This window comes from Colossoma macropomum, unplaced genomic scaffold (genome assembly GCF_904425465.1).
Source record: "Colossoma macropomum unplaced genomic scaffold, Colossoma_macropomum, whole genome shotgun sequence".
NCBI lineage: Eukaryota > Metazoa > Chordata > Actinopteri > Characiformes > Serrasalmidae > Colossoma > Colossoma macropomum.
This window is the reverse complement of record NW_023495386.1, coordinates 1,332,963-1,350,350: the sequence shown is the minus strand read 5'-3', so window position 1 is coordinate 1,350,350 and position 17,388 is coordinate 1,332,963. Positions and strand designations below refer to the sequence as shown.

Here is a 17,388-nt window from a genome sequence, read left to right as displayed (position 1 = left end):
GAGAGTGATTTTCCAACTGTGGCTCAAAAGTTTCTTGGGCTGGCCTTTTGGGTGAGAGTACATCATAGCTATGATGCAGCCTGGGCCGGCCACTTGAGCGGCTACGAGGCTTTCTGGACTGGGGACCTGATCGACGTGACCTCACGGTCTGGGCTGGGTGCTTGGTGGATGGTGAACTGCAGCTGCCTGGACTGGTGGTTTTTGGCTGCATGAGCAGAGCTACGCCGAATCTACGAGGCTTCTCAGGCTGGCTGCCTAAGCGACGCTACATCGCAGCTATGGGGCTGACTGGGCCAGACCACATCCTTTCAGACTCACAGTGTTGAGTTGTGTTCTCACAATGGAAGGATGGACAGCTCTAAATACTGTTCATATGATGGTGACAGTTTTGGTGGTCTACCAGGTCTCACATCCCTTTTTTTTTAATGGTCATTTTCCTTTCCTTATGTGTGTGGATTATATCTCATCTCTCCTGAAAGATGAATAACTTGTGCTTAAAGGCTGTTTTGACTGGAAATTAAATTGCTCTCTGGCTTTTGTACTGTTTATTTGTGGTTACAGTCCAGAGTTTACGTGTTAATGTCATGTAGCCATGAATAGAACTATAGTTCTGTAGCATAATGATATTATGAGTGTTAGAATTTATGATTGCGATTATGTAGCCATGTGTGTGTTTGTGTGTGTGTGTGTGTTGCCAATACCTGAGAGGATAGAGCTGGATTTGAACAGCTCCTGTAAATAACTAGTCGAGTTCCCCATCACATCCAACAGGATAGCTGTAAAATCTGACCACACACACTCAGCTATAAGCTCTCCACTGTAGCAGGCAAACGAATAAATGGATCTTAATGTGCTGTATTTAATAATGTTTTTAACCTGTGAGGTCATTGGTTTTGTTTGTCACACAGTAGCAGTATCTCATGGGAAACAAACTGCTCTCAATGTCCTGAAAATCAGAAACTACACACACACACACACACACACACACACACACACACACACATACACATTCACACACACACGTACACACACACACACACACACACACACGCACACGCACACACACACACACAAATAGCACACACACACAGTTAAACTTCAGACAACAAAAACAACACAAAGTCCTCTTGATATTCCACCTCAGGACTGATGGAAGGGAAAGAGATGTGTGTGTAGTTACTGTTGTAGACCAGCAGGGTGAGTTTGTGCAGCGCAATAGAGCTGTGTGACGTGACACTCAGAACAGAGAACAGATGCTGGGACCCTGAGGGAAATACACAGAAAACATTACTATATCTTCAACCTGCTTGAGAATGTTTTAGTTTACTTTGGACTTTCATATTGTTTAATATTGATGATGCACTCTGTGTGTGTGTGCATGTGTGTGTATGTGTTATTATTGTTAGGCTTAGGATTAGCAATAGGCATACTCAGTTGTAATTACATGTAAAGTACTATGCAAAGTCAGAGATCACCCTTCCTTTATTTTACTTCCAGTCAAAAAGGCCATTAAGTACAAGTTATTCATTTTTCAGCATCAAGAAAAAAGGAAATATATTTAAAAATAAAATGTGTTACGTCCATATAGGACGCATGTTTTGTTTTGCTTGCTTCCCTTTCGTTCTTTCTCTCTCTTATTCTCTCGCTTATTAGGAACCCTCCCACTTGTGCGTGTGATTGGCTGGAGTCCCGTAACGAAATTTCATCTGATTGGCTGGCTGAAATTGCATGGCGTATATCTTCGACGGCTGCGCCGGATGTTATCGAGGCTTTCCTCCATGGCGGCTTGGGGCGATTGTTTTTAGATCCGAACCGCAGCTTGTTTGTTTTATTGCTAGCGATTTTCTACTCTCCTCTCAAATGAAATAGCTTAGCTTTACCTCTTGTTCTATACCCAGTTATCTCTGCAGTTAAACTGTAAGCTCATGATCTGTCTCTGTAAATGTTCACTCTTATGCCGACCAGGTTGTAGGAGTGGGTGCCATTTCTTTTGATCTTGTTTTCTCCTGTTTTTGGTATAGTTAGGGAGTTAGGAAAGACTGACTGTACTTTTGTTTCTTTATGTTTGCATAGGTAAGTTAGTTATCTAACATTTCTAGCTAGGCTTGTTATGTTTATTGTTTTGGCGCATGCCCACTCTGACGTTCTCCTGTGTCGTATACACAAAAGAGCAGCATAAAAAGAAAATGACACGATTTGACCTGTTTAAACGTCTTTTGTCTTTTTTTTATGTTATGATCATCTCAAACCCCTAGACAGGTCGTAACATAAATTGGGGGCTCGTCCTCTTTTTGGTTGTGTGCTGGGTACTCGTTTGCTTGGCTGTTTTCTTGTGTGTGTGTGGGGATGTGTCTTGGGCTGTGATGTTTTCATTAAGTGCATTTATTAGTGCGCCGTCCGTAGAGCAGTTTGAGCAGTGTCGTAAGGCTGATTTACTACAACTCGCAGAGCATTATGATATTGGGGTGGACCGTAACGTTAGAAAAGCAGAGCTTAAATCTTCTATCTTTGGCGTGTTGGTGGCGAGGGGCATACTTTTTGAGGGGCCTTGTCCTGTGTCAGAAGGTGCGGGTGTTGTGGAGGAGGTCTGTTTAGCGGCCAGGGCGGAGGCCGGGGTCGGGGCTGGAGTTGGAGGCAGGAAACGCAGGGCAGCCTGTTCCGGCGCCACGCACCTCTGCTCCGCCGTTATTTGCTGCTACGCCAGCTGTGGAGCGTCCGGTACCGTCACCACGCCGCTCTGTGTCATTTCGACCTTATGCTGATGAGGTTGCTGCTTTTGACGTGAGTAAACATATTAAGTTGGTCCCAAAGTTCCGTGAATCTGAAGTTGATTCATATTTTGTTGCTTTTGAGCGAGTTGCTACAACACTGCGTTGGCCGCAAGGAGTTCGGCCAATTCTGCTACAATGTACATTAGTGGGAAAAGCTCAGGAAGTGTATTCTGCTCTGCCGATTGAACAGAGTTTAGATTATGAAATAGTGAAATCTGCTGTGCTACGTGCGTATGAACTTGTTCCTGAAGCATACAGACAAAACTACAGAGCCCACTCGAAAACAGCCAACCAGACTTATGTAGAATTCGCTAGAGAGAAGAGACGTCTGTTTAATAAGTGGTGTAACGCTAGTCAAGTATTTACGTTTGATCAGTTGCAGGAATTAATGCTTTTAGAAGATTTTAAGAGTTGTTTGCCTGAGAACCTGGTTGTATACTTGAACGAGCAGAAATTCTCTAGTCTTGCTGATGCTGCTGTTGCTGCTGATGAGTTTGCTTTGACACACAAAAGCACTTTCCCTGTACTGGCTCGCAATGAGACGACCAAGTCCAGAACCTTTCGTCACTTTAGGTCTGATCTGGCCGTGGATAATCAAGACACTCGTAAAAGTACATATCCGCGTTCTAGGGAAACGCGTGAGTGTTTTTATTGTCATAAACCTGGCCATCTCATTGCTGACTGCCGTGTACTTCAGAAAAAACAGACTTCGCCTCCTCGAAAAAGTGTAGCATTAATACAGTCTGCTGCGTTTGCCAGCCGCCCCATTGTTTTAAATGATGAATGTCGCCATGTAGGTTTTGAACCGTTTATTCTGCAGGGGTACGTTTCCGCTTCTAAAGCTACTGATGATAAACAGCCTGTTACCATCCTTAGAGATACAGGAGCAGCTCAGTCTTTTATCTTGGATAACGTTCTTAGTTTGTCAGACGACACATACTGCGGTTATGATGTCCTAGTTCAGGGAATCGAACTTAGTCCTGTCTCTGTTCCACTGCACTCCATACTTTTAGAGTCTGACTTGGTTTCTGGTGAAGTTAAGGTTGGAGTTCGGTCTCATCTGCCTGTTGCTGGTATCACATTTATATTGGGTAATGACTTAGCTGGTGGAAAGGTAACTCCTGTTCCTGAAGTCATTAGCGAGCCTAGAGTAACTGCTGGAGAAGACGCTTTGCTTCAGAAATTTCCCTCTGTTTTTCCTGCATGTGCGGTGACACGTGCTCAGGCGCGCAAAGGTAATGAGTTGGATTTGGGTGACACGTTTATGGCTGCTGAAACTTGGCCCTCCCGTGAATCCAAATCAGAGCTTGTATGTTTCGATGTCCCTATAGCTGAATCTACTCCCAAGTTGAGTGCTCATGCTTTGTATGTAGATGTAGACTGTGTAGCTTCTCGTAATTTTCTTATTGAGGCCCAACAAGCAGATCCTTCTTTGGATAAATGTAGGCAGCTGGGTTTAGAAACGTCGTCTACTAGTGATAAGCATGTGGCTTATTTTTTTGATAAAGGTTTGCTGCTGCGTAAATGGACCCCTTCTCCTCCTGCTGATCTAGAGTGCAATGCCGTATGTCAGATTGTTATCCCCAAAGTGTGTCGACAGCAAGTTTTAAGTTTAGCACATGATCATTGTCTAGCTGGACATCTTGGTGTCACGAAAACCTATAAGCGTATATTACATTTCTTTTGGCCTGGTTTGAAAGCAGATGTAGTAAAGTACTGTAAATCTTGTCATACGTGCCAGGTAGTGGGGAAGCCCAACCAAACCATCTCTCCTGCGCCTTTGCACCCAATTCCAGTGATGGAAGAGCCTTTTGAGAGAATTATTTTAGATTGTGTTGGTCCTTTACCGCGAACCAAGTCAGGAAATCGATTTTTATCAACAATCATGTGTGCTGCTACTCGCTTTCCAGAAGCCATTCCTATTCGCACGTTGCGGGCCAAAGCCATTATTAAAGCTTTGATTAAATTTTGCTCTACTTTCGGGCTTCCAAAATGTATCCAAACAGACCAGGGGTCAAATTTTATGTCCAAGATATTTGCACAGGTTTTACAACAGCTTTCGCTCAAACATAAAGTTTCCAGTGCTTATCATCCCGAGAGTCAAGGAGCTTTAGAGCGCCTCCATCAGACTTTTAAGTCCATGCTGCGTAAATATTGCGCTGAGTCAGGGAATGAGTGGGATGAAGGTGTGCCTTTAGTCCTCTTTGCTATTCGTGAAACTGTTCAGGAGTCGACTTTGTTTAGCCCAGCCCAGCTTGTTTTTGGTCATTCTGTTCGAGGTCCGCTGAAGATTTTGAAAGAGAAATGGATGTCAGAGTCGGAGCCGAATCAAAATGTTCTTGATTATGTCAGTCAGTTCAGGGAGCGTCTGCATGCAGCTTGTATAGCGGCTAAATCAACGCTAACTACTTCTCAAAGCACTATGAAGCGGCGCTTCGATAAGAGAACAGTTCTTAGAGCTTTTCAGCCTGGAGATGATGTTCTGGTTCTATTACCACTTGTAGGTTCCTCTTTACAAGCTAGGTTTTCTGGTCCTTATCGGATCGAGTCCAAGCTTAGTGATACAGACTACGTCATTCGTACTCCTGACCGTAGCCGAAAAACGCGAGTTTGTCATGTTAATATGCTTAAGTCTTATGTCTCTCGAGAAGAAAGTACCTCAGATGATTTGAAACAAGTCTCCTCTGATAACTCTGGTTTTAGCCTTCCTGTTGCATCCGTTTCTGTGTTTTCGAGCTCTGGTGTTGATGGTTTAGATGCGTGTTTGGCTCCTGCACTTTGTGCACGTTTGTCAAATTCTAGTATTTTAAGTGACTTGTCCTCATTTTTATCTGGTCTCGCTGTCAGTGAGCAACAGGAGATGGTAAATTTGATTGCAGAGTTTCCAAACCTTTTTTCAGATGTTCCTAGACGTACTCATGTCATCGAACATGACATCGATGTTGATGGTCACGCTCCAATTAAACAGAATTCATATCGAATAAATCCAACAAAACGTGCTATTATGAAGTCAGAAGTCCAATATCTCCTTGATAATGGTTTGGCAATTCCTAGTTTTAGTCCCTGGAGCTCACCTTGTCTTTTAGTTCCTAAGCCTGATGGTACCTCACGTTTCTGTACTGATTACCGTAAAGTAAACGCAGTGACTCGTTCAGATTCTTTTCCTCTCCCTCGTATTGACGACTGTGTAGATAGAGTTGGATCAGCTAAATATGTCAGTAAGCTGGATCTACTTAAGGGTTATTGGCAGGTGCCTTTGACAGCTCGAGCTTCTGATATTTCTGCCTTCGTTACTCCTGATAGCTTTCTACAATACACAGTGATGGCTTTTGGGATGAAAAATGCACCCGCAACATTCCAAAGACTGATGAATCAGGTTTTGTTTGATGTATCCCATTGTGAAGCTTACCTCGATGATGTAATCATTTATACAGAAACGTGGGATGAGCACCTATCTGTTCTTCGAACGATTTTTCAGCGCTTAGACGCAGCTTCATTAACTTTGAATTTAGCCAAATGTGAGTTCGGAAAAGCCACCGTAGTTTACTTGGGGAAGGAAGTTGGACAGGGTCAAGTTCGCCCAGTAAATGCCAAGGTTGCGACTATTCAAGAATTCCCTGTTCCTTCTACAAAACGTGAACTGCGCCGCTTCCTAGGAATGGCTGGATATTACAGGAGTTTTTGTCGAAATTTTGCTTGTATTGCCTCTCGTTTAACAGACCTTTTGAGTTCTGCGCGTTCTTTTATTTGGACAACTGACTGTCAGAGTGCTTTTGACTCTATTAAGGCCCTGTTGTGCAGCTCCCCTGTTCTGTCTGCACCTAACTTTGCACTGCCATTTAAGCTGGAGGTAGATGCCAGTGCTACTGGTGCTGGTGCTGTACTTCTACAGGAAGATAATTCGGGAATCGATCACCCCGTGTGTTATTTTTCAAAAAAATTCAATCAGCATCAACTTAAGTATTCGACTATTGAAAAAGAAACTTTGGCTTTGTTACTTGCTTTACAGCATTTTGAAGTCTATGTAGGCTCTAGTTCACAGCCTGTTCAGGTATTCACAGATCACAATCCACTTGTGTTTCTGTCTCGCATGTATAACAGTAATCAAAGGCTGATGCGGTGGGCTTTGCTAGCTCAAGGGTACTCACTAGAGATTCGGCACAAGAAGGGCACAGATAATGTAATGGCTGATGCTCTTTCTCGTGTGTGAACCTTTTATGGGGGGGAGTGTTACGTCCATATAGGACGTATGTTTTGCTTGCTTCCCTTTCGTTCTTTCTCTCTCTCTTATTCTCTCGCTTATTAGGAACCCTCCCACTTGTGCGTGTGATTGGCTGGAGTCCCGTAACGAAATTTCATCTGATTGGCTGGCTGAAATTGCATGGCGTATATCTTCGACGGCTGCGCCGGATGTTATCGAGGCTTTCCTCCATGGCGGCTTGGGGCGATTGTTTTTAGATCCGAACCGCAGCGCAGCTTGTTTGTTTTATTGCTAGCGATTTTCTACTCTCCTCTCAAATGAAATAGCTTAGCTTTACCTCTTGTTCTATACCCAGTTATCTCTGCAGTTAAACTGTAAGCTCATGATCTGTCTCTGTAAATGTTCACTCTTATGCCGACCAGGTTGTAGGAGTGGGTGCCATTTCTTTTGATCTTGTTTTCTCCTGTTTTTGGTATAGTTAGGGAGTTAGGAAAGACTGACTGTACTTTTGTTTCTTTATGTTTGCATAGGTAAGTTAGTTATCTAACATTTCTAGCTAGGCTTGTTATGTTTATTGTTTTGGCGCATGCCCACTCTGACGTTCTCCTGTGTCGTACACACAAAAGAGCAGCATAAAAAGAAAATAACACGATTTGACCTGTTTAAACGTCTTTTGTCTTTTTTTATGTTATGATCATCTCAAACCCCTAGACAGGTCGTAACAAATGACACAAAAGCCTCCAAAACTAAGTACAGTTTTAAATCTATCAGTTATTTGTCCACTCTTTACTTTTGTGTCCCTACTGCCACTTTAACTCTTCCATCCTTCCAATCTTAAAATCACTGATTTATATCTGTGCTCTCCCAGAGATAGAAAGTCGAGCCAACGACTTGTATTATAGACCGAGTTGACTGACTCACCCTTAAATGACTCCCAACTCGACTTGGACTTGAGACTTAAACTTGAAAAATTTCAGTTTGAAAAAAAAAAGAAAACAAAATAAAACATGAAACTGATTAAATTAGAACCCCCAACTTTAAAGTGGTGTGGATAAAAATAAATGAAACCTTTTGTTTCCAACCTTACATGCCTCTGCCTGTCACTGTTACACTAAGGTGATATGCAAGGCTCGATACTGAATCTGAGGAGATTAGGTATGAAATAATCCACTTGCATAGGGAACTCAAAGGAAAAAAGTCCCTGCAGATTTTTATTTTTTACATATATATAATGATACTACAGTGCCTTGCAAAATTATTTAACCCCCTTAAAAGTCATCAGATTCTGAAAAAGAAATGACAGATTTCTCTACACAGTATTTGTATTGCAAACCAATATGCTCATAAAATAAATGTTTAAAGTGAAAATTAATTATTTGTCAGTAGATCTTTAAATAAAAATTTAAACAAAAATAAAATGTGTGCATAAGTTTTCAGCCCCTTCAGACTGCAATAACAGCTTTACATTTCTACCAGCTTTGCACACTGTTTTCAGCGGTGTTTGCCAAATCTTCCTGACAGATATGCTCCAGGTTGTTCAGGTTGGTTGAATGATATTTATGGATAGTGCCACAAATTCTTGATTGGACTGAGATCTGGACTTTGAACTGTTGAACATTCACGCTTTTGTTGTTCAACCACTCCTGTTTCACTTTGGCATTGTGCTTGGGATCACTCTCCTGCTGAAAGGTGAAGTTTCTCATAGTATTTTAGCTTTTTAGCAGACTGAAGCTGAAGTGTTAACAAGATGCCCCAACCCTGCTGAGGAAAAGCATCTGCCCAACATAATGCTGTCACCTCTATACTTCACTGTGGGGATGGTGTTCCTCAGTGGGGTTGGGGCAACTTGTTAACACACACAACAGTTTGAATTTCAGTCAAAAAGCTCAATTTTTGACCACAAAACCTTATCCCACATTTTAGCTGGGTCACTCTGATGCTTTCTGGCGAACTCAAGATGTGTTTTTTCTTCAGTAATGGCTTCTTTCTAGCCACCATCCCATACAGGCCAATTGTATATAGAGCTCTTGATATCATTGACTGGTGCATCTTCCCTCCACTTTCAGCCACTGAACTCTGTAGCTCCTTCAAAGTGATTGTTGACCTCTTTGTGTGAAGTCTTGGGGGACAGTCTTGTCTAGGCAGTGTTTGGGTGGTATGATGCCGCTTCCATTTCCTCACAATTGATTCAGAATTGAGGGGGTCTTTTATCAAGAAAAATGTGAACTTTTTCCTGGCTTACAAATTGACCAACTGTGAGCCCAATGTATCCTTGTTAGGGCAAAATCTGTCATCTTGGAGCTTCCACAGCAAAGGGGTTGAATACTTATGCATCAGCATTTGTCAGTAAGTAATTTTTTAACACATTATTTTCTAACATAAAACCTGTATCACTTTAAATTAACAAATTTTTTAATGGTCGGTCTTTTGAAATAAAATATGACATCACAAAATATCAAACTGTTATTTGTAATCCAGATGGACCTGATGACTTTTAAGGGGGCTGAGCACTCATGCAAGACACTGTATATTTAGTTACGGTGTTATGTTCTGCTAAATATGTTATGCTTTTTTTTGTCAATATGCTGAAAAATGAATAACTCACTTAATGGCTGTTTTGGCTGAAAATTAGACAAATGAAAGGATGGTGAAAGGATGCACAGTACAGTGTGTCTGACCTTGTGTTCTGACATTGTGTAAAAGGAAATGTGTGTGTGTTTAGTACCTTTGTGTGCAGCATTGATGAGTGTGTTTACTAACGGAGTGAGGTCTATGGAGGCAGGGTCAATGTATTCCGCCGGAATCTCTGGAAGACAGAATACAAACACCACAACTCATAAGAGTCATTCCCACACATACAGCACCAATTAGGTTTAGATGAAAAAAGTTAAGTAACATACATGGAATTATGTTGCAACTATGAACTATAAAGTTTAGATTATCTTGTATTTTAGTTTTCAAGTTAATTACGGTCAGTTAAGGAGCCATTTGGAATGCTTTTCACACATAAATTTATGCAAAGGCATGCATTAAACATTTCAGTCATTTATTGGGCAACGCCACCAATTTTTTTGTCCAAAATTTCAGCATAATCTAATCGTTGACGTGAAAATAAAGTCATTCAGAGCGGTGGGCTGTGAAATGATTCTTTGCAGATGAATTTGCCAACTCAGATTTCTTTACAGTGGTGGTGATAGTTGGTGATGGTGTCTACACTGTGAATATAACCACTTTATTTACTATCCAAAACAATCAGTGAACCAACATTTTATATGTAATGTTGACAAAAAGCTTGTTTTTAGCATAATGTCTCAGGCATTAGGTAGTTTTTAGAGGCATTAATCACTTCTTCTCCCCACCGCTGGGAAAAAATCAGACTCAATAAGTTTCTTCACAGGAAACCACTCTTAATGGCTATTTATATCTTAACAATTCAACCAGGACAATCTAAACTTTTGACTGACCATGTACATATCACTATGCTAAACTACACTTTTGTCTTTTCATGTTTGGCATAGCAACACATTCAAACCAAACATGATGTAAAAAAAAAAAAGTCTGATTTTTGTGGTGGAGGGGTACAGTTCATTGTAAGGCCAAATAGTCCCCAAAAAACATATTTTGTTTGTTATTTACCACTATTTTACCATTTTTAACATTACATATAAAAACTCAGAAGACACATGTAGAATCACATACTGGTTTGGATCATGAATAAAATGGCAATATTTTGTTGTAGACACTGGGAGCTAAAATCCATGGAGGGATGTATTCATAACTGTAGTTGGTGGTCTTCTGTGGTGACTTCTTGTTCATTGGCTACCTGTTGATGCTAGAATGCTTCGTTTTTCTCTTTGCTCCAGTTGGCCGTGCCTCACCACTGTAAAATGGAGAGAAGAGAGAGAGAATTAAACTTACTAGGACTGTTAGGGCTGTCTTGTGACTTCTCATCTTTTCTGGTGCTTGGCTAGAATTTGCCCTTACGAAAAGTACAGCTATGCATGGAATTAAACCAAATAATAATAGTAGTTTTACCACAGCATAACATTACTCTTACATTAGTGTTAGAATTAGTGAGAGAACACAAGCAGTATTTATCTAGGTGATTTTTTAATGGAAACCCATTTGCAGTAGTATGTCATAATATTTGCTTAGTATTTAGAAATAAAGACATTTTTTTCACAATATTGACTATATGAGTCTAAAAAGAATTTATAATTTATAAATAATTTATAAGTTATAATTATTTCAGAATAGTACTATTATGAATTATTATGAGATACTAAGGCAGTATTTTGGCATAGTAAGTCATTATGTTGAGATACTAACAAAAAAATGTTAACATACTACTAGAGGAGGAGAAGCAGTCTTAATTTTTTCTCCTCTGCCTGGCAGGCATGGGCTTCCCCACATAACAAAATTATATGAAGTTTCATTATGAAAGTGCACAGTACTAATCACAGTGTTATAGTGATATTTTAAGCTAATAAATAACAAATCATGCATATATTAACTGGTATATATCTTACCTGTTGATGCTGTAGTTACCTACCTGTTATGCAAATGGGCAGTAGAGTTACTATGGCCACACTGACTCTTATGTAGACACACTGGCTTAGTTTGAACTTGGCCATCACTGCAAAACCAACATGAATCAGCAAATCACTCCAAATAAAGGGTTCTTTGGTGTGATACCATAAAAGAACCACTTTCTCCTAAATAACCACTTTTTTAAAATTAATTAAGTTTCAAGAACCTCTTTTAAAGTCTGAAGAATCTCTAAAAAGGTTTAGAGGTTCTGAAGGTAAACTTTCTTCACACTTTCACATCTTCTCCAAAGGTTCTTTAATAAACCAAAAGTGCTTCTTTTAGGGTTCTAGTTCTAGATCATGTTCCACCTGCTTGACAGACAACTGAAATAGTCATAATGATGACATTAAGGATTACTAAATGCGAATAACGTTAGAATTAGCTATCTTACTAGCTAATGTCACCTTAGCATACTCTTTACAAAGTGATAGTTATCAAAACATCAACATAGCATTCTAGTTTAGATTTTGATGTACTTATTGGTCATGTAATAGTTCGTGGTAAGTCTTCACCTGCAAAAGTATAGAATCAGCTACATTTTCTGTGGGGTATTTTTTAAGGGTGATTCCACCAATTTTTAGAATTACAGTATACTTACATTAGATGGAAACAAAGTCATTCAGAGTGATTTGATATAAGAAAGTGGTCAGAGAAGCTTGCCAAGTCAGAATCGTTCACAGTGGTGGTGATAGGAACCAGACGTCTGAAGCATATGAAAATGTCGTGAACACCTTTCCTGATGAAACATTGTTTTGTGTGAGATGAAGAGTTTGTGTGAGTGTTGAGATGAAGTTTTGGCATAAAACATATTTTTAAAAAATCCATTCATGGTGGAGGGGTACAGTTCACTGTAAGGCCAAATAGTCCCCAAAAAACATATTTTGTTTGTTATTTACCACTATTTTACCATTTTTAACATTACATATAAAAACTCAGAAGACACATGTAGAATCACATACTGGTTTGGATCATGAATAAAATGGCAATATTTTGTTGTAGACACTGGGACTCCTGACTCCAGTCTCCACTATTACACAGAGAGTCCGAACTGGTACATTTCTCTAAAATAAACCATTTCACTTCAAACCACTCTGAATGCCTTTGTTTACATCTGAACAATTGAGTAATGCATACACTTTGACAAATGGAATTCCCCTTTAACCAGACAGCAATGAACCGAGTGGCTCGCCCCACCCTTGAGTGCCATTAGGTCTTGTTGGTACCAATCTGGAGCAGGTATCAAAAACCATGAAACTCGACCCTTCCGTACAGAACCGGTGGCTAATGGAAAAAGCACAGTTCCTTTTTCTGGTGCCAAAGGTTCCGGTACTTTGTGCAGTGGAAAAAAGCCTTAAGGCATCACTCCAAAAAAACATCTTTGGCACCTTTATTTTTAAGAGTGAGCCATGTAACCACAAAACAAACCTGCCATAGTTCAGTCACCAACGACACAGAAATATGAACCACAACACTTAATCATGAATGCAGAAGAAAAATAGAAGAGTCTGGCAACATATTTGAGTTAACATGACTTCATTTCTATATTCCAACAATTTTTAAGCTCTGCAGAAAGTGAACCAAACAGATTATGCATGCAGAATGTGAACACAATGTCTGTCTAGCGCTAAAAGCCAATTTCGACTAGCTTATCTCCAAAACAAACCAATTACAGCCCGCATATCTCTCAAACCAACCAATTATGTCTACCTTATCTACCCAAATAATGATGTCATTCTGTATCAGTGACCTCACCTCCCATTCTCAGGAAGATAATAGTGTGCAGTAACAACAAAGAGTCAAAATACAGGTGACACCGAGAGAAGGCCGTGCTGATAATCTTGCATTGCCTGCTTCTACACAGTCTACAACTGCTGAGTTATGTATAATTATGTTGCCTGAAACTAATCTGCTTTTGCAGAGAGAATGAGACAGAGAAGGATAACGTTACAGTAATTGATAATGTGATGTTATGCAATCACAAAACAGCCATTAAGCATTTCATTGTATTTAAGCATGTATTGTATGCCAACTGAATATTATGAATAAAAGAATGACCTGAGTCTAGTTTGTGTGCTATGTGTATTTGTGTTTCATTTGATCCTTTACAATATTTCCGAAGCTGATTATCAGGATCAGAATGGCATAAACTGGTCTGTAGAAGTGATACTGCTTAGAAACATTACAAAGGCTCTTCTATTTCAGAGAACCTCATAGAAATGTATACTTTTTATTTACTATTATTTACAATTTACTGTTACTTTATTTATAATTTACTACTTAATGAATATATTCAAAAATGTTCAGTCTGGCTTATGATTATCTAATAACAACAATTTAGAATGTCCCATTCTTGAGAAAAGAAATGCTAGAAAACATTTAAACACCAACAGTTGTTGTAAAAGTTTGGGTGCCTCTCATCAAATTATATGTTTGGTTAGTAAAAATAAGTACACATCCTCTAGGAACCACACAGATTTCAAATAAATAAATAAATAAATAAAATGGTTAAAATGTTAAAAAGGGTCATTCAGACTGGTTTGATGTGAACTACTTTGTTCTAGACTCTGAATTGTTCACAGTGGTGGTGATAGGAAGAACAGCTTTTACATGAAATGATTATAAATAGGTTTCCTGTTGCTTAAGACATTGTTTTATGATTGATTTGTGATAAAAATATATTTTGACTTATTTTAAACATATTTTAAGTATGCAGGGTGGAGAGGCACAAGCAGACAAAGTGGTCCCCAATGAAAATGTATTTTTACAGATTTATTATTTATTTAACTTAACTAATAACCATTTTTTATCATTAACAACATATAAAAACAAGAAGACACAAACAGGTTCACTGGTGGATTTGGATAGTAAATAAAATGTATTTGCATTGTAGAGATTGTGACCCCTGGTTCCCATCAACGCCAGTGTGGTATTTGTGCTGCACATTTTTTAGAGAATAGCACAATATAGTTTAACATATTAGAGAAAAATGAAACATGAAATATAAGACATGATATAACCTTTGCACAGGCCACCTTTTATGTTTCACTGCCACCCAAGCATGTATAAAAAAATCAGTAAATAAACAGTAATTGTGCATTAACTTGTGCAAAAGTGGAAATCAACAAAACAAATAATTTGGCCAGGGGTGCCCAAACTTTTGCATACGACTGAATTTATCTTATTTATTGAAAACATTCCATTTTGGCCACACTTAATTCTGAGAGTGCCCTAGTATCAGCATTGATAAAGAAAAAGTGGTATTGTGGTATTTTTAATTTGTGCTCAAATTTCTTTCCTTCATGTTTTTCATGCAACGATGTGACCCATTTTCTGGGCACTTCAGGGCACAGGGTTTTTTTACCAAATTCTACAGGTTTTTTCTTTGCACCACCAACCTCCATATTTCTATTAAGTTGCATGGGCAGACACTCACAGTTTCAATATCGATAAAGAAGATGTAGTGTTGTGCCTTCACTGATTTGGGCCAGAATTTCTTTCCTTTAATTTTATGCACATTGATTTGACCAATTTTCTGTCATTGTGTGACACTATTTCTGTAAATCCAAATGTTTACGTTGTACATATTTTTAATGAGTTAAGCCATTCCCTTATTTCAGAGCAAACTTTGCATATTACATAATGGCATTAAAAAATAAATTTGTTCAACAGCTCAACTAATCTGTAAAAACTGTACAATACTTTACAAATTAATTAAATATATATTAAAAAAAAGGAAAGACGGTTATAAACAAGGGCGGTAATGATACACTCAGCCAGCGAGTCGATTCATGACACTGGGTTTACAATTAGGTATTTCCATGAAGTTTCGAAAGAAGAAAAATAATGATGTTGTTGCACACGTCACTAATGAGGATTACCAGATTGGTGCTGATTGTTGGCAAGTTTTGGTGTTCAAACAGTGCAATTGCATTGATGGCATAATTGATAAAATGTCTATTGTTACACCCGTAGCATAAACTGTGACAACTTCAGCCACCACTTCTTTTAAATAGGAGTTGTTCATTGACTGTAGTTTTTTAGTTATACTCATTTTCCTGAGTAAGTTTAAGAGATTTTAAGTTGTAATTAGGACGATAGTCAGTTGGAAGCATTAAGGCAAAGGTGAAGTGTCTATAAAGTAAAGTGAAGTAAATAAAGACCAGAATTACTCACCTGCAGGAGAAAGACACAGACACTCTGAGAGACAGACAGCACACTGCTTACCGTCCACTCTCTCTCTTTCTCTCTCTTTCAGACTCACACACACACACACACACACACACACACACACTAGGGGCCATTACGGTCCCCAGAGAGTGTAACAAGCTATAATAGCCCTCTGGTGTGTCACCTGAGATCAACTGGCATAGTGAATGAACCAGCTCTCACACTGCGCACACACACTCTGATACAGCCACAGATTTGGTCATCAACACGCACACACACCTACACAAATGTCAGTTCAGTTCAAAACAGCCATATCATCTGTGTGTTCACCTTTACATCTCTTCTCAATGCCAAACCAAAGATTTCAGCTAGTGAGGACAAAAAATCTACAAACCTCACTTCCAAAAAAGTTGGAACAGTTTGTGAAATACTACTAAAACAGGAATCAGTGATTAGTAAATTCTGTTTGACCTGTATTAAATTGAAAACAGTACATATGATGTTTTACCTTATGAAATGTACTGGTTTTTGTTTTTTGTTATTTTTGGTTAATGTACACTCACTTAAATGCCTGCAATAAGCTCCAAAAGTTAGGACAGGAGCATGTTTACCACTGTGTTACATCTCCTTTCTTTTTAACAGCACTTAGGAATTGTTTGGGGACTGAAGACACAAACTGGTCCAGTTTTGAAACCATATTATTTGACATTCTTCTGTTATGCAAGTCTTCAGCTGTGCAACCGTACAGGGCCTTCATTTTTGGATTTTGCATTTCTTAATGCACAACATATTTTTAGTGGCAGACACCAATACACCCTCATACCCTGACAGACCCTGATTTTTTAACATAATGCTGTTAACAATCTGGATGGTCCTTTTCCTCTTTGGCCTGAAAAATGCTGTCCTTTTTTCCCTAAACAATCTGAAAGGTATAATCTGAATTACATGTTTCTACTATGCATCAGTCCATTTCAGACGAGTCTGAGCCCAGAGAAGTCGGCTGTGTTTCTCAATGTTGTTGATATATGGCTTCGACTGTGCATAGTACAGTCTTAACTTGCATTTGTGGATGTGGTGATGAACAGTGTTTATTGACAAGGATTTGTTAAAGTATTCCTGAATCCATGTGGTGATAGTCATCACAGAAGAAGCCAGTTTTCAGTGTGGTGAAATTTGAGGGATCACAGGTATTCAGTTGTGGTTTTCAGCCTTGCGCTTTATGCACAGAGATCTCTCTGGATTCCTTGAATTTTGATGATATTATGTACCATGGAGGGTGAAATACCTACAATCCTTTTTCCTCACGTTGAGAAAGGCTGTTCTTAAACCATTGGATTATTCAGTGCTGCATTTTTGGCCAAAGTGGTGACCCATCCTTGCTCATAAAGGACTCTCTCTTTCCTGGATGCTCCTTTTATACCCAAGCAGAACTGCATCACCTGTTTAAGATGTTTTTGAACATTTCACATTCCTAGTTTTAATTGCCTCTGTCCCAATTTTTGGAGCGTGTTGCAGTCATCAATTTTAGGATGAGTGTATATATAAATACATTAAATATCTTGTTTTTTGTCAATCTTCATCCCAGAGGATGGCCACTAGGGAGGCTGCAGACTTCCTTGCTTATCTTTTTTTCCAGTAAAGTGTTTTGTATATTTTATG

The 17,388-nt window shown here is 39.2% G+C and overlaps 1 protein-coding gene across 1 annotated transcript in view; it reads right to left on the bottom strand.

Moving 5' to 3' along the window:
- Positions 1-15,811, bottom strand: part of LOC118801973 (HERV-H LTR-associating protein 1) — a 31,003-nt gene extending 15,192 nt beyond the window's left edge. Inside the window, exons 1-7 of the mRNA XM_036562388.1 lie at positions 15,736-15,811; positions 11,525-11,608; positions 10,796-10,852; positions 9,698-9,778; positions 1,181-1,264; positions 877-960; positions 702-785 (exon numbers count right to left, since the gene is read on the bottom strand). Of these exons, the coding sequence (XP_036418281.1) occupies positions 702-785; positions 877-960; positions 1,181-1,264; positions 9,698-9,778; positions 10,796-10,852; positions 11,525-11,606 (472 nt within the window). The 5' untranslated portion in view covers positions 11,607-11,608; positions 15,736-15,811. The remainder of the gene's footprint in view (positions 1-701; positions 786-876; positions 961-1,180; positions 1,265-9,697; positions 9,779-10,795; positions 10,853-11,524; positions 11,609-15,735) is intronic.
- Positions 15,812-17,388: the final 1,577 nt, after the last annotated feature.